The following is an 18365-nucleotide window of genomic DNA, read 5'->3' on the forward strand; positions in this document are numbered from 1 at the left end:
GCCTAAATGCCATGAACACATTGGACTTAACCAAACCTACATCAATGAACATGGCTTGTATTCCCTGGAGCTGAGCAGGTCGAGGGTGGGGCATTATCATAAAATTAGAATTCAGCCATTCAGATGTGACGTCAGGAAGCATTTCAAACCACTGAAAGGTTATGGTGCAAAAGCAGACTATTCAGCCCATCTGTATCTGTGTTGGCTGAATAAACCAGCCGATCATTCTCATTCCACTTTCCAGGAGTTGATTCTGATCTTGCAGGTTACAACATTTCAGGTGCAGATTCAGGCTCCTTTTAAATGACTTGAGGGTTTTCAGCCACAACCACTAAAGTGGGCAGCGCATCCCAGACACCTACCATCCCCCAGGCACCTACCATCCCCGAGAAGAACAGGATTTTCCTCCTGTCTCCTCTAATCCTTCCATCAATTGGCTAAATTTGAACCTCCTGGTAATAGATCTGTTAGGGGGAATAGATCTTCCCTGTCAACTTGATCCAAGCCCCAATTATTTTGTCCTCCTCAATTAACTCACTTCTTGGCCCCCTCTGTTCTAAGGTAAACAACACTAGAGTCATGGAGATATACAGCATGTAAACCCTTTGGTCCAACTTGTCCATGCTGACTAGATATCCTTAATTAATCTAGTCCCATTTGCCAGCACTTGGCCTGTATCCCTCTAAACCCTGCCTAATCATATATCCATCCAGATGCCTTTTAAATGTTGTAATTGTATCAGCCTCCACCACTTCCTCTGGCAACTCATTCCATACACCTAGATTGAATTTTCTTTGCCACTTTTCTGCCCAATTAAACAAATCATTGATATCTTCCTGCAGTTGACAGCTACTCTCTTCACTAACAGCTACCCAGCCAGTTTTATGTTGTTTGCAAGTTTCCCAACCATGCCCATCACAACTGCTTCAACAGAAGGATCGTGGAAGACTGGAAATGCAAGCAAGTGCCGCCTCTGTTCACACCACCCAATGAAAGAGCAGCGCTCCAAAAGCTTCTGACACTGTTTAAGTCTACATTTAGCTCCTATCACAAAGCCTGAGAAGATGTTAATGCAGAGTGAGAGTTGGCTCAAATAAAAGCTTGCATTTGTAAGGTAACTGTCATGATTTTAGTATATTCCAAAGTGCTTTCAAGCCAATGAAATACTTTAGAAGATATAATCATAGGGAAAGATTGATGCTTTGGTGTTGAATTGAATTGAATTGTATTGAATTTATTGTCACGTGTACCAAGGCACAGTGAAAAGCTTTGTCTTACCAGCAATACAGGCAGATCACAGAGTTAAGTAGCATAGATCAGTAAATAATCAGTAAACAGCAGCAAAAACAAAAACACAGGTACAGGCAAATGTTAAGAGTTTGTGAGTCCATTCAGCTCCCTCAGTTCTGCACCAGTAAAGTCAATTAGATTTTTCTCTGCTCAAATGAGTCTCTGAGATGAAAGTGCTAGCCAATGAACACCTCCAACATTTAACATGCTTGCTTATGTTTTTCCTTTCAGCTGCTGAATAACCTATGGTTTCCTTTTTGTGTTCTTGTGATAGTCTGACTGTAAGACTGTAGGGTGAGTACATTAAGGGTCTTAGAGAATTGGGTAAGCATGATATTTCTAACCAGTGCCTTTTCCTTCCGACTTGTAGGTGATTGGAGTAATTAGCAGGGAATACATCCCCCAAGGGACACGTTTCGGACCATTGGTTGGGGATATCTACACCAAAGACAATGTCCCAAAGAACATAAGCCGAAAATATTTCTGGAGGGTAAGTTAGTTAAGGCCCATGACTGAAACTGAAGGCCCAACTTACTTTTGTTCCCACAACAGGAATGTGATGATGGTTGGATAATCAGCCTGGTTTTGTTGTTTAAATATGAGGCAGCATCCAGGCAGAGCTCTCTGCCTCTTCATAACAGTTCTGTGAAATCTGTTCCTTCACTTGAGGAAGAGCAGACACCCTCGGTTTAATATCTCATGCCAAATACAGCACATCTGACATTGCAGCACACCTTCCGGACAGGTACTGGGCTGTGAGCTTGGATTAGGTGCTCAAAGCCTTGGAGTTGATTTGAGATCCATGATGTTCTGATTCAGAAGCAATGGACTATGATCTAATAACGCTGTTACAGATGAATCCAAAAAACTGACAGCATATTCTTTAGGCAAATGAGTTACTGGCAGAATATATTATATATTGCCCCTGGATGAGGTACTGTTCATGGTGATCAGTTTTGAGCTCTTAAACAAATACTATTAACTCTGAAAGAATCACGAGGGAAGCATTGAAGATGATTCCTGGGATCAGTCATTTTCAGTTCTGATGAGTTTTTCAGGAAATTGAGATTACTGTCTTTGGCAAGAAGGTAAGATGAGCTGTTTGAGGTTTTTGTGGTTCTGGAGGATTCTGACAAGGCTGATCTGGGCAGATTTTACAGCGTGGCAAAAGTTCAAATCTTGGGGTTACTGCTTAAAAATGAGGAAGTTAGAAATAAGAAAGAAAGTGAGAGGAAATTTTTCATTCAAAGTGAGTTGAGGAATTAATTATCAGGGAAGGACATTCAGTGTAAATATGAATGGATCTGCTGCTGGTGAGAGCATGGATCAGGGGGGATTTGGTAAGAAGAGCAGAGTGGGTCAGACATTGTCATCTCAGAGATGGTGGATTCAAACGTATGCCAAAGGCAAAGCAGACATAGCAGGCTGGGCTGGCATTTTCCAGCTGGACCCTGAATATAATTGTTCAGCACCAAGCTCCAGTGCTCCTTATAAAACAGTCACTGGGTCAGGTAGGTATCAGCCTTACACAATTGTAGGGATTATGTCCTTTTCCTTTTTGCTGGAGGTGCATCAGGCTATCTGAGACTTCTTCCCAGGCATTGTAGCTCAAGTCAATAGACAAGGAGCCTGACAACTTCCGTCCACTCTTGCTCCATGATAATTGCCCTTGGTTGGTCATGGCTTTATCTGTTTACATTGGGCATCAACTCAGATGAGCAGTAGTACATCAATCTGCAGTCCTTCAATAACTCACTGATATAAGTAATGGCACATGGATATAAAGTATAGAGAAAAGTGGTTGCCAATATTGACAGGAATAAATGATGGACAATCAAATATTGGGCCTCTGGCTACATTTGACACGAGCTCCCTGACAAATTGGGTTTCAATTTTAGTCCTCTGGTGGATCCTGGAAAATCTCTCTGGTGGTGGCCCCCCGCAGTCACCTTAAAGCTTTAATGGGAAAAAAGGACGGATTAACAGGGTGGGATGAGGGAGTGAGAATGGGAGGAGGGTGGGATTAATCTGATGGGGTCTGACTGTGATTAATTAAATTCTTTGAGGTTTCATCACCTGACTTGCTTCTAGCCACTAATAAATCAACATAGTCACCTTGGAGATGCACTGCCTTCCAATGCCAATTGAAAAGCAATTGGCATTGGATGCTTGTCTGTCAGTCAACGTTTTAAATCTGGAAAAGGGAAATGTTCAAAGAAGATGCCCCTATAAATATTTTCGAAGGTTACATGCAGCAATGTCCTAGAGATGGATCTTAAATTCCTGGAGACCCGGAAAATTGGCATTCCTTCTTGATGAGCCTCTTGACCTCCCTCGGAAATCTGTGGATAATGAGTGTGAGGCAACAAGAGAAATGTGATAGACTGAGAATTCTGAGCAACGACAGATTGCAGGCGTCCCTCTCCCCCTTTGTAGAAATATCCCATGGAACTGGATTTCGTGCAGATGTTTACGCAGCTCATCATCTCAGTTTGGAATTGTGATGGATTGCAAGGCAGCGCCCTAATGAGATCAACAAACTGAAAGCAGGCTGGTTGGGGGAGGGGGAAGAGGGACTTTTTCAAGTTTCACTACATTAAGCTTGAGAGGTTGAGAACAATACAATTCGCACCCACTGCACCTTCAGCATCCTGTAGGATAGGAAGATGCACAGACGTACACACACACTCACCGGCTGCCTCTCATGTCTGACTCAGTTTTATTTCGAATTTGTGTCAGTTCCTCTTCAGCAAGACATGCCCTTCTTGCAGACAATTCGGAATGGGCAACGATTACTGATCTTGCCGAGATCCTCGTTTTCTATGGAGACTGGGAAAGTTGCAATTTTTTTTTTAGAATAGAGCGTGTTAGGGGGAGATCTACCAAATATATTCAAAATGATAGAGGGTTAGGATAGAGCAGGTGGGGCCAACTGGTTGTGTGGCAAGTGGTTTGGCGAACAGAGGTCACAGCTTTAAAACAATCGGCAATATCGAGGAGACATGAGGAGAGGTGTCTTCATGCATGAAACTTTTAACAAACTAAGGTTGAATTTATACAAGAACTTTCAAAAGTTGGCTGGGCATATGCTGGAAAAGATTAATATTGTTGCTGAGAGTTACTGGGGGAGGCGGCGGTAAGGGACAACGCTGGGCTGTGGCAGTTCATTGGTAAACTCATTTAAAGGGCCAGTAACTGCCAACGTGGCGAATGGCCTCCTCTCTGCTGTAAGATCCGAATTATGAGGTGACCATGATCCAATTCATTCAGACTTCGGTCTCACTGCCCTCTGGTGGATACACTGGGGATTATCGTGAAAGGCACCATTCTTTATCCAGGCGAAAAGTGAGGACTGCAGATGCTGGAGATCAGAGTCGAGAAAAGCACAGCAGGTCAGGCAGCATCCGAGAAGCAGGAGAATCGACGTTTCTGATGAAGGGATTTTGCCCGCAAGGTCGATTCTCCTGCTGCTCGGATGCTGCCTGACCTGCTGTGCTTTTCCAGCGCCACCTTCTCGATCTTTCTTTATCTGTCAATCTAATTTCTCTCCTGTATTTCATTGTTAGAAACGTGTTCCACAAACCTCGGGGGTTTTCTTCCATCTTTGACCGCCCTTACCCCACCCTGTTACCACATCCTTCTTCCCTCCTGTGCCCATTTGTCGCTATGTTTTCTCAACGAGATTTCTAGAAATGCATTCTATCATTCTGGTCTTTTCCCGTTGTGTTTTCAGTGTTTTATGCTGCTTTTCAATAATTGCTCTGTGAACATTACTTATTCCCTCATAACTTGTTGCTCTTGTGTTGCCTTCCATGCCACCTGAATGAGGGATCTGATTGGAAAGGGGATCCCAATATAAAGAGCTGCCCCCCCCCCCCCCCCCCCAAACACACAGTAAATGTTTAACCCCCCGCTGTTAGAAATGTCTGGCCCTGGTTAATGTACAACCGCTCGCATCCAATTCCTCTCCATCCTAACGGAAGTGTTGTTGCATGTCTCTTGTGCTGCTGAGAGCATCACTGAGGAAAATCCATACGAGCCCGTTAAGGATTTGTACAATAACGTGACTGACGGTTTTAGTATTGATCCACACAGTTAGGATTCAGGCGCTGAGAAACTTCACCTCTTGTTGTAGTGCTGCAGTTTCCGTTCCTCATTTTATCCCAAATTCTCTCCCTTTCACTTCTTGCCCTTCACTCCCCCCCCCCCCCGCGCCCTTCTGTTGTGCAGTCCCTGTAATCCTATCTGCCAAGTCACACATGGCTGCGTCACTATGGTGAGTGCTGGCAAGCTATTTGACTGCAGGAGGCTTCACATTCATAAGTCCCGATCATATCCTCACCGTGGTGTAAAGCAGGTACGTGAGAGATATAAAAGGTTAGCGGCCAACAGCATCCTGTCATATTCCACAGGAACTGAGTGGAAGCACCGTGACCCCCCCCCCCCAGGGAATATTATCACGTGCTTAGCTGCAGTTTTCGGAACGGACTCCGTGCAGCACAGTCCATTTACAAACAAAAAATTCTGGTGACGTCTGTGCCGGGAATAATCTCGAAATTGCCACCTTGTCATTGAGGGAAGCAAGTTATGGTTTTGCTTCGACAATATGAAACTTCAACGCAGTAATAATAACAATCAGTTTGGATTGGTTTTGCTGTGAGTAGGACGGTATAATTGGGATAGGTCCTGTCCTGGCCTCAATGCTGACTCACTGGGTATCACGGGACCGACAGATTCCAATATCTCACAAAGTGTGGCGTTCCCTCGGCTTCTGAGCTTTGCATTTCTCTTGTTGTTCTTTGCAATTGTTGATGTTCCTCATTTTCCAAACAGATACTGTGAGGGGTAATTCCTGCATCTGCCCCTCCTTTGAGAATGTATGTCACACAATCAGGTCCACAAGCTTGCAGAGTGAGGGGAATATTTATTTAAAGGGGAAGGCAACTTGAAAGTGATCTGCAGTCATTGATCATCATTATTGGGAACTGCAGTCATTTAAATCAGTCTGTGTGTACACACTTGGGGGCAGGTGGGACTTGAAACTGGAACTACACTACCACAAGGTCCATTTCCTTTAGATCTGGAGGGGAGACATGTCCTCAGTGATGTGAAGCATACTTGGTGCCTTACTCCTGAACAGATTTATAGTAAGGCCCTGGGGGTGCAATTTGCAATCATTGGTTAGTTCATAGCATGTCATTTGAGAGATGGGGTTTGTAAGAGGAACTTGTTGGTGACTTTCTGTATTTTGATCCAAAGGATGTCTTCCTGACTCAGGAAACTTGCTCCTTGCCAGACGCCTCAGGTGGAAGACAGGCACGAGGTGGGTTGAACAGCTCATCCTGCAGTGATTAGTGCAGTATTTCAGATCCAGCCCCCTGTGCTCACTCTTTGAGTCTCTGGGAAGCTTTGCAGGATGCTTTATGAGCCCAATAGTGAGCACGGTACTAGCTGGATCTGACACATGCATCTTTTAATCTTTACACATGTTTTGTAGATAGTGGATGTGCTTTATGTAACATGGAGTAATCCAGGAGGCCATGGCTAAAGACTTTGGTTCGTTGTCTGAGGTATGTTAGGGTGATTCATGTCCCAGTCAGTGTTCCAAAGGGTCTCGTGGGCCATAGTCTGTGGGTGGGCGAAGGAGGGTTATGGATTGGAAATCCGACGTGATTCCTTGCCTAGGTTGCAAATCGGTCACCCACAAGGCTCTATCCCACATGGAAAGTCAGGATGGGATAGCCACCCAGCTCAAACAAGTTTTCAGTACTCAGCGTGAAGGCTCAGGGAACATTAGGACACTGTGTTCCTCCCATTTCAGGGACAGTTTCGTTATTCCATTGATGTGCATACATTCAGATGTTTAGGCTGTGGAAATCCCTCCACATACTTTTTAGGTATGCATTAAAGCTTACATACTTCAGTGCTAAATATCAGTTGATAATTCCTCCCATCATGCCTTTGGATGTTTTACTATGGGAAAGGTGCGATATTATTGCTGGTTGTTGTAATGAAAGTCAGTATCAGTAGAATTGTATTCCATTGCTTTACAAATAAGAAGAGGACCCTTTGGACAAGTAATAATGGATAGAAATCTGTATTGTTGTGAGGTGATCACTTTCAGTACTATATAAGCATTCCAAATAGAGAAAAAAAAACAGTAATGGAGCCCATCACGTTGAAATTAATTTGAACACAAACCAGCTTCTGCCTGGGACAATGAGGTATGTCAGCGATACTGTATCCAGTGACAGTGTGGGACAGTCATTATATCCCAGTGAAAGTCTGCGTCTGTGGAACTGTACCCAGGGGAGGGTCAGTGTCTATGGAACTGTACCCGGGGAGGGTCAGTGTCTGTGGAACTGTACCCAGGGGAGGGTCAGTGTCTGTGGAACTGTACCCGGGGAGGGTCAGTGTCTGTGGAACTGTACCCAGGGGAGGGTCAGTGTCTATGGAACTGTACCCAGGGGAGGGTCAGTGTCTGTGGAGCTGTACCCAGGGGAGGGTCAGTGTCTGTGGAGCTGTACCCAGGGGAGGGTCAGCATCTGTGGAATTGTACCTAGGGGAGGGTCAGTGTCTTTGGAACTGTACCCAGGGGAGGGTCAGTGTCTGTGTAAGTGTACCCAGGGGAGGGTCAGTGTCTGTGGAACTGTACCCAGGGGAAGGTCAGTGTCTGTGGAATTGTACCTAGGGGAGGGTCAGTGTCTGTGGAACTGTACCCAGGGGAGGGTCAGTGTCTGTGGAACAGTACCCAGGGGAGGGTCAGTGTCGGGTGGGCTGTACCCAGGTCAGTGTCGTGGAACTGTACCCAAGGGAAGGTCAGTGTCTGTGGAATTGTACCTAGGGGAGGGTCAGTGTCTGTGGAACTGTACCCAGGGGAGGGTCAGTGTCTGTGGAACAGTACCCAGGGGAGGGTCAGTGTCTGTGGAACTGTACCCAGGGGAGGGTCAGTGTCTGTGGAACTGTACCCAGGGGAGGGTCAGTGTCTGCGGAACAGTACCCAGGGGAGGGTCAGTGTCTGCGGGAACTGTGTCCAGGGGAGGGTCAGTGTCTGCGGGAACTGTGTCCAGGGGAGGGTCAGTGTCTGCGGGAACTGTGTCCAGGGGAGGGTCAGTGTCTGTGGAACAGTACCCAGGGGAGGGTCAGTGTCTGCGGGAACTGTGTCCAGGGGAGGGTCAGTGTCTGTGGAACAGTACCCAGGGGAGGGTCAGTGTCTGCGGGAACTGTGTCCAGGTGAGTGTGCCACTGTGGGCTTGGGAGAAGGAAAACCTGGAAGAGGAAGAGGCACCAGTTTTGGAGTTCCGACTCGCCGCCGCCTTATTTGAAAATGAAGGGAATAAGCTGGGTGCTACACAAATCTCGGAAACATTCTGAGTACTCGAAGACAGCTATGAGTTTTCCTCCTGGTCTGTGATCCGGAATATCTTCCTGGACAGCTCCCTGCAACTGATAGAAGACTTTCGAAAAAAACCCAGCAAAGATCCGTGTGTGGGAGAGTGGGGAGTGAGGGGGGGTCCAGTGTGAGTCTCTCCTGCAAGTTTTCCCATTTCCGAGTACAGCTGGCAAAAGGCGCAGGGCTCAGACATATTCTATCGGTATTTGTGCAGTGATTCCTACCTCCACCAAAACCCCCTGGCTTGGTGCCATCCAGCAATTCCAAAACACACACAAATTACAGCAGCATTTCTAATGTGACTGTTGCTTCCGGCTCTGGAAAGCTTGTACTTTCTCTGGCGATGTGAACGAGAACTGGATCTTGTTGTGAAAATGAAATGCCCGAGGCTGGGGAAAGGTTTGTGAAAACTCGCGGTGAGAGAGGGAGCGAGAGCGAAATGGGGGCAGTCACACTCGCACAGGAAGATCCAACCCTCAGAAACATGATGTCACTAAATGAGCTCACTGTTACCATGTGACAGCTGTCATAAATAGCTCAGTTATCATGACTTTGTGTTAGCTTCATTACAGTCTGCAAACTATTACTGACTGGCAACAGGGAGGGCTGCATTTCTTAGATACTGACTGAAGCGAGGAGGCTGTGCTGTGCTGCTGCTGCTGCTGGGTTTTACATGGAGCAGGTTAATTTACCGATCAAACATCAACATTTTATTTTTAGCATGAATCACAATTGCAAGCGATTGGGGGGCGGGGGGTACACAACACAACAAATCAAGTTCTTTTTTTAAAAAAATTGTAATTGAGTCTGATTTCTGTCGCTAGGTGTATTCCTCCGGGAGTCTCAGTCATTTTCTGGACGGGTATAATGTGTGTAAAAGTAACTGGATGCGGTACGTGAATCCCGCACAGTCGGCGGAAGAGCAGAACCTGGTCGCCTGTCAGAATGGCACCGATATTTATTTCTACACGGTGAAACCAATCCCTCCCAGCAATGAGCTTCTGGTCTGGTACAGCCGGGAATTCGCTGAGCGATTAAACTACCCTCCGACCCGGGACCTGGTGATGTTAAAACTCAGTGAGTCTTTTCCTTTTATCCTTTGCAGGGATTGGTGGTGGTGGGGGGTGTTTGGAAGAGTTCCTGATTTTTTCCCCCCCGAAGTTGATCGATTGTCTGCGTGCAGTTGAACCCTCCCCACGTTCTGTAACAATGCAAAGTGCCCAGCCGGACACGATTTCGACCTGAAAGATTTGTCCACGCACCGTTAACATGATGGCGATGTAACATTTCTAGTTTACTGTGGTCAATAGAATGCAAGATCTGCGCCCTCCCACCCCCGAACCCACCCCACGCCCACCTTTCCCAGATAATGCAATCCTCACCTTCCCAAAAACACCCCGGCAGAGGAGCGCTGAACGGGAATGGTGAGGTTCACTCCTCGGGGTTAAATGCTCCCCTCTCTCTCTCCAATTAAATGCGTTGCTGCCTCTCTCTTCTCCCCACCTCTTCATTCTTAGTTGTGACTTTTGTTTTAAATTCCCCGCCCGCTCCTGGTTCAAATCAGTTTCTCCAGCCTGAGCTTCGCTTTAATAACAGCACGCTGCAATATTTTCAGTCAACTATACACACAGCAAGTCTGATGAGATTGTGACAAGTGTCCGGGAAGGGGGCACTTGTAGGGATGCGCTGTTTAAAATGAGCGATGGGCTGATTTTCTTTACCAGTTTATAGTGAGCATTCCTAACCATTTGGGATTGTGTGCGTGAATCCGTTCCATTCGTATTGCTCCTTATTGGGTCGAATACAGCAGCCCCCTTTCAGAGTCCGTGCCAGGCATTGAGCTCTGATCGTCAACAAGTGCTGAAGGATTTGGATCCGGGGCGGGAGCTGGGAATAGAACCCACGCCACTGTCATTTGGGATACACATGGCCGGCTCCAATTCACCGACCTCCAATCCCCCCAACCCCTTCCATTAAGAGTGAGAGTGCACATTGCCAGCAATAGTACCAGGGCAGCGGCACCCTCCTCAAGTACTGTCCGACTGTCAGACACTCTCTGAAGGCAAAAGTGAGGACTACAGATGCTGGAAATCAGAGTTTTGATTAGAGTGGTGCTGGAAAAGCACAGCCGGTCAGGCAGCATCCGAGATGCAGGAGAATCGATGTTTTGGGCAAAAGCCCTTCATCAGGACTCTAATGTAAACACACTCTGAAGTCAGAGTAACGAGGTTGGCTAGGGTTAGATTTATCTATTCATTGTTGACGCAGACAGCCCACAGGAAGGTCTGCTCATTCTCTTGTTGGTTTGTTCTCAAATACTTGGAACTAAAATATGAAGTGGAGATTTCACAGGGAGAGAATGGGATTTGAAGCTTTCGTTGTAACCCGATTCTAGTAATCACTCAGTGCAGGATGCAAGAAGGAGATTTGACTGCTTGATAACTTTTCCTTTTAACTTGAGGGATGATTGGTGGAGATAATCTCTTTTAAAGAAATTACATACATGTTTGAACAGTTTTCACCTTGAACTTCCATCTGTTGACAGATTCATCCCTTTAAAAAATGCTTTAAAGGCTTTATAAGGGGTTCATTTTCTTCTGTGATCAGAAGGGGTCCAGAGTTCTGAGACACTTCTGAAAATTACAGAACAGGATTAGAGAGTGGTCACAGAAGAGATTGAAGCTTTTCAGCCTGTGGTTCTTGTGCTGGTTCTCTGAAGGAGAAAGTGTCACTTTCCCACCTTCTCCCACTTTCCCACCTTCTCCCACTTTCCCACCTTCTCCCACTTTCCCACCTCCTCCCTGTGGAGTTGCCACATTCTCTTCCTTTTCAGATACCAATCTAACTTCCTCTTGATTACCTCGACTGAACCATCCTCTTTATACTCTCAGGCAGTACATTCAAGGTCCTTATGACTTGCTGCACTTTTCCACATCTCACTGTTGTTTCTTGCGGCAGAGTCATGGAAGTCTTGGAGGCCATTCAACCCATTGTCTCACCGCTGGCTCTTTGAGTATTTGAACTTAGTGCCTTTTACCTCTAACCCTGCACCTTGTTTTTATGTAAATAATCATCTAATGCCGTCTGAAATAATCTCCCAGACTCCAAATGTAAACTACTCACTCGGCCTCCTGCTTCTTGATACATCCACCAATAGGAACAGTTTGCTGTGTCTACTCCATCCAGACCCCTCATTAATTCCACTCTCTCTGAAAATCGCATTTTGATCTTCTCTAAAAGAAAGAACTCCAAAGTCTCCAATCTGTATGTGGAATTGAAGTTCCTCATTCCTGGAGCAATGCTCATCAATGTTTTCTTCCCCCTTTCTATTGTTTCATATTTTTCTTAGCAAGCCCAGTTTGTGTTCCTCCCTGACTTTGTTTCCTTTTATCCCTCCCACTTGTCAGGTTTTTTTTTGGAGAGAATTAACCTGATTCCCTTTATTTTACTATCACTGAACAAAGGGCAACATATTCAGCACGTCTCAGTACTGTGCTTCGGTTAACTCTATCACTAATTGGTATACTGGAGAGTTTGGGGACACATTGAACTCCAGTCATTCTAGAACAGTTCACATAACAGCATTTTAACAGAACCTGTTTTTTAAAACTGTTAGATGCAGGACTATTTGTTCTCATGCCTTCCACTACCCTTTTTATATTTAGCTACAAAAAGTAACACTTCTGAAACTTGTGAGCAGAAACTTCAATCCCAAAGCAATCAAGTTCAAACATGTTCAGAGAGAGTGAGAGTGAGTGTGACAGTACTGAGGGAAAGGGTGAGTAAGGCTGAGTGACTGAGAGTGGGGAAAGGTGTGTATGATTTATACTACAAGAATGAAGGTTAGCTGTGTATTAGTTGTGTGTGTTTTGCTGTTAGTATGCATTAATATATATGTGTGTGTGTGTGTCCACCATATACTTGAAATGTTTCATGGTTAACATATTGCTTAGCTTCTTCCAGTTTTTAATTTACCTGGTTACACCTCACCCTGTGGTCATCAATCTATTACACTTCAGTGACTCCATCCCATGCAGTCTTCTTTTTTATGATATCTGTTTTTGAGCTGGCGCCTTACTGTTGCTGGTTGAGTAACAAGCAACAATTCTCTTTTGTCTTGAAATGTGGTTTGACAAGTGTTTGCCCTGCTAAACAGGTTTCTATTACATGTTGCAGCCACAAATTGAAAAGTTAATTTGTCCTCACACTCCCCACTCTCCCTACCCTGGGGTGTTAGTAAGTCCGAGCTCCCTCTCTCAGTAGTTTACTCTTTTATTAGTCATCACAAGTTGACTCAGTTCCTTTTACACAATGGGCAGTTTGGCTTTGTCACTACAGCTTGCAGTTGTTTAGAGAGAGAGAAATCAAATAAGGTGCCTGTTTGAAATCATTGTCAGTGCACACATGTAGATGTTGGTGGTGGGGTATGGGAGGGAAGATTGTGGGGAATTGTCCTCCAGTATATACCTCCACCTACTAAAGCTCTAACGATATATTAGCATTGAGTGTTCTTATTTTTGCTAGCCATATTTTGCCTCTCAACAAGTTCTGCTCATCTGTGACTTTGTATTCATCGACCTACATTGGCTCCTGGTGCATTAGTAGCACAAGTTAATAATTCTAATTCTTATTTGAAAGTTTGTCCAAGACTCATAGCCCACACTTACCTGCAGACCTCTTCCAGTTTAACCAGCTTCTGAGACCTCCACATTCCTGCGAGTTTGGGTCTTCTGCATCCTTCACTCCACCGTTGGTGGTTGTGCTTTTAGTTGCCTGACCCTTAGTTGCCTGAAATTTCCTCCCCACCCTTTCTGTATCCTTACCCTCATCCCTTAAGACAATTCTTAGTATATACTTGATTAACCAATTTTGGTATCTTCTTTCAATGTCTGCTTATGTGGCTCAATATCAATTATGGTTGATAACTAAAATCTGAAGCTTTTTTGGATGTTTTGCTTTAAGTTGCTATGTAAATCTAGTTGTTGTCCAGACTCACACGACAATGATATTCAATTGAATGAAATGTTGAATGCACCTATACTTCAGTGCACATGTGCACTTGTACCAATATATTCTTGTATCCTTTACTTTAGTAACATTCAATTCCAATCAAAGGAGAGGATAAATAAACAAAGTTCTGGAAGAAAAAGGGGACTCTGTTCATATTCCGAGGAGGTGAATCTCAAAATACAGTGTTTTTAGTGCAGTATTGATCCTTTCCAGTAATATAGCCTCCTGCCGCTGTCCCCAGTTTCACTACATTCAAAGTGAAACAGAAAGCAGCACTGAATGTCAGCTAGTCAGTCCACATCACTGCAGAATCCAAAAACAATTTGAGGTTTTAATTGACTCAAATATCGCCTTCAGTTATTTAACGGCAGAATATCTCAATGAGGGAAATCAGTGCTAAGGTTGGCTCGAAAGGCCTGAACCCAGGATGACCTCTGTTGCATGTGGGCTTGTGTTTCTGGAGTTGGTGTCAGTTGATTAAACTGTTTGTGACGACTGTTGTTCAGATATTAACACAGGGCAGAGGTGTGCCAAAGTGAGTTACCTTTTTCTGAAGAAAAAAAGAGCCAAATTTTAAATTCATTCCTCTTCCCCAATCTGTGTGACTGAGCACTGTGCCAAACTACATCGGCATAAAATTTCTTCAGTTCCTCCACCAATTATACCAATGTGATCACTAGAAGAGGTTCTCAATTCATGGTCACTTTTATGCAACATGCGAGTTCTTATTTAGAACTGCTAGTCACTGCCTGCTCCCATTCCACCCTCAACTCATCATGCAAAAAACTTGCATGAATGGAGCACTTTTCACTGCCTCAGGACATTAAAAGCATTTTAGAGCAAATGAAGTATTTCTGAAGTGTGGACACCCATTGTAGGAAATGCTGAGATCAACCTATGCACGGCAAGGTGCTACAGCAGCACTAAAGTAAATGTTCAGAGAACCTGTTTTTTTGTCATGTTGTTCGACGTGTAAATGTTACCCTGTAACTAGAGGGACCCTGCCAACTGCTGTTTGAAAGAGAGCATATTTTATGTCCATCTGGGCTGGCACATGGGGCCTTTATTTAATGTTTCGTCCAAAATATTTTATAGAATCCTTATAGACATCAGACAGGAGAAGTTTAATTCAGGAATCTGAGTCAGATTTGATGCCAAGCATTAAAATTACACATGCCTGTTTCATTTCATATTTTGTTTAATTTGTTTTCAATAAAAACATTACCTTCGACATTATCTTCGTAAAACAAGATAGAAATTAATTAATTCTGAAACAGCAGGCAGCTACTGAGAGTTCAAAAATAGCAAAGAGCATACAAAATTGACTCTCACTTTGAGAAAACAGTGACTCATGTTTAAGGTGAACATGGCAAGTTGAAAATAATCCCGCACATTGACTGACGCAGCAATATCTATTTATACAGCATCTTTAATGTAGTAGATCATCTGAATGTTCTTCTTCGGGCTATGTTCTGATGAGGTCTGACATTTGAACCACACAAGGAAATAATAGAACAGGTGACAAAAAGTTTGGTCAAGGAGGTAGGTTTCAAGGAGCACCTTAAATGCAGTGGAGAGGTAGAAAAGCTTTGGAAGAGGACTCCACATCTGAGGACCAAGGCAGCTGAAGGTACAGGCACCAGTAGTGGAGTGATGAAAATTAGCTATTTGCAAATTGGTGGAATCATAGCACTGGAGAAGGTTCCTGATGCAGGGAGAGAGGAAGGTCATTGAAGGTTTTGAAGATTAGGAGGAGAATTTTCATATTGAAGCATTTCTGGATGGGAAGTCATGTGGGAAACATGTGGAAGTAAATGAATGGAACTCGGGTCAAATTAGGATACACAGTTGTATAATCTATGAGTGGGTGTGATAGATTTTTTAAACATACTGCGGTCTCTCCAGTGCTGAAGGAATGTTTTTGGAACTACAGCTGTGGTTATGTGGCATTCCAATCTCAACTGAACTTCAGCCCAGAGTTGATTGCCTTTGTAATGACTGATCTGCTTACATCATTCCTGGTTTTTCAAACTTCGGAAAGAATGAATATCGTGCCAGGGCAGCGTGTAGAAACTCAGCTGATTAAGACACAGGCACTTCATCCCATTGTTATTCAAAGGCTCTGCTGTAGGGTTGATGCAGTGTTCTGTGCAGAGGATCAGAGTCTCACTGAGGTATCAGTGGTTGCTTATCCACAATCAAGAAGCTTTCGTGGAAAAATGAATTGTGTGTAAAAGAAAAAGCAGTGTAGTAATGGAAAGGTTACCCAAACAGCTAGAAACCTATTTCATTATACAGCAACAGTCTCACTGACTGACGTTTCTGATACTGAAATGCTGAAAGGTTTTTGATCGAGTAAATAACAAGTAGTTTCCACTGACAGAAAATTCAATCATTACAGGACACAGATTTAAGATCATTGTGGCAAAAGAATAAAAGGGAGCAAATGAGTGATTTTATCCCTGTCAGGCAGTGAGTTAAGCTGCACTAGGAGAAAGTGAGGACTGCAGATACCAGATATCAGATTCGAAGAGTGTGGTGCTGGAAAAGCCGGTCAGGCAGCCCCCAAGGAACCTAATTAAATTCCATCATCTGCCAAGGAGGGATTTGAACCCATGTTCTCTGGGTTACTAGTCCAATGCAATTGCCATAACACTATCTTTGGGAGAAGTTAGTTTAAATTCCACCATTTGCCAAGCTCCTTAGATGCTGCCTGACTGGCTGTGCTTTTCCAACACCACGCTCTTTGACTTAAGAGGCACTGCCTGAAAGGGTAGTGAAAACACATCAAATATCTTTTAGAAATGGAAAATGCATAAATACTTGAAGGAGAGAAAGTATCAAAGTCCTAGAGAAATGTCTGAGGGACTGGGTCTAACTGGATAGTTCCACAGGCACAAAGAACTGAATAGCTCCATTTGCTGTATGATCCCATCATTCTCCATAAACTCAGCTTTGCAGATTGCTATACTCCTATTCTCAATGATCCCATTAATAAGGTCACCATCTACAATGGGTGACAACAGTCATGCTCTTCCATTAGTCCACACAGCTACATCATTCCTGGTTTTTCAAACTTCGGAAAGAATGAATATCCTGCCAGGGCAGCGTGTAGAAACTCAGCTGATTCAGACATAGGCACTGGCTTGCTTAAATATTACAAAGGATTTAGATTCAAGAACCTCCACTCACGTGGCCCATTCAATCCTGCAGAGGAATTTTGCACTGATACTGTTGCACAGATTTGGAAGCAATATACTGGGACATGGCCATATAGGTTAATTTAGTGCAGGCAGTGGGATAATAGAGGTTGTTCTAATTCATCTGATAATTATTTGAGGTAGATCAACTCCATGTTTAAATTATTTCACTGAACTTGTACACACCAAATTTTTTAAACTGAATAAAAGTTGTAGCTGTCACACTGTCGGTTGAGAGTGCGGGGGATTGAGATTTAATGACTCAGTATAATTGGTTGCTTTCTCACTTCTCTCTTGTTTCTGTGTTAAAACTGTCTGTGTCAGTGTTTTTTTAAGGCATCAGCTCACTGCCTTCAGTCACTGAATTCCACGCAGTTGCAATATATGATTCAGCAAAATTCAGAATGACTGTGATCTCTCCAGTTAGTCAGCCCCCTACACCAAGACCCCACCCACTTGAAGCTCTTCAGAAATGATTTGGCCAGTGAAAGAGGAAGCTCTGGTTCACTGTCTTTGCCTCAACATGTCTCCTATCTGGAGGCTCATCTTTGGTCACAGATCAAAGTGCGGTTAATCTCTCTCTTTGGTGCAAAGCAGCAGTAACAAGCAGAAATGCTTTTAGAGTCATAGCCCAGAGGCTTTTAGCTCAGAAGCAGACTGTTTGGCCCAACCAGTCCATGCCGGTTATTATCCCAAACTAAACTAGTCTCCCCTCCTGTGTTTGGCCCATATCCCTCCAAACATTTCTTATTCATGTACTTATCCAAATGTTGTAACTATACCCACATCCACCACTTCCTCTGGAAGTTCATTCAACACAGGAACCGTCTCTGTGTAAAAAAAAAAGTTGCCCCCATGTCTTTTTTAAACCTTTCGCCTTGCACTTTAAAAATATTTCCTCTAGTTTTGAAATGCGCAATCCTAGGGAAAAGGCACTTGCCATTCATCTAATCAATACCCCTCATGATGTTATAAACCTTTATAAGGTCACCCCTCAACCTCCTATGCTCCAGTAAAAAGAGTCCCAGCCTCTCCTTATAACTCAAACCCTCCATTCCTGGCAGCATCCTGGTAAATCTTTTCTGAACCTTCTACAGCTTAATAACATCCTTCCTATAGCAGGGTGACCAGAACTGCACACAGTACTCCAGAAGATGCGTCATCAACATCCTGTACAACCTCAACATGATGTCCCAACTCCTATACTCAAAGGCAACCATGCTGAATACCATCTTAACCATCTTGTCTACATGTGACTCGAGGTGTTTGGTCAAATTTCACTTTCTGGGTGAAGTGACTGAAGATCTTTGAATTCCTAATGGCCTTCCCCGATCCCACTGCACCCCACCTGATGAGCTGATTTCTAGATGTGCTTCTGATTTTGTCATTCATCTGTGATTCTAGACATTAAGTTTTGGAAAGATATTCCAACTCACTTAGCCCTGTCAACCTCAGTACTAACATAACTGGGG

The 18365-nt window shown here is 44.1% G+C and overlaps 1 protein-coding gene across 3 annotated transcripts in view; it reads left to right on the forward strand.

The window, feature by feature from the left end:
* The window catches only part of LOC122563591 (PR domain zinc finger protein 1-like), a 60697-nt gene that overhangs the window by 31764 nt on the left and 10568 nt on the right, over positions 1-18365 (forward strand). Inside the window, exons 3-4 of one of the 3 annotated variants that reach the window (XM_043717516.1) lie at positions 1661-1780; positions 9508-9760. In XM_043717516.1, coding sequence (XP_043573451.1) covers positions 1661-1780; positions 9508-9760 — 373 coding nt within the window. Of the gene's footprint in view, positions 1-1660; positions 1781-5529; positions 5648-9242; positions 9366-9507; positions 9761-18365 lie in introns of those variants that run through there. The other 2 variants (XM_043717517.1, XM_043717518.1) reach the window with 2 other exon arrangements.

This window comes from Chiloscyllium plagiosum, chromosome 27, assembly GCF_004010195.1.
Source record: "Chiloscyllium plagiosum isolate BGI_BamShark_2017 chromosome 27, ASM401019v2, whole genome shotgun sequence".
NCBI lineage: Eukaryota > Metazoa > Chordata > Chondrichthyes > Orectolobiformes > Hemiscylliidae > Chiloscyllium > Chiloscyllium plagiosum.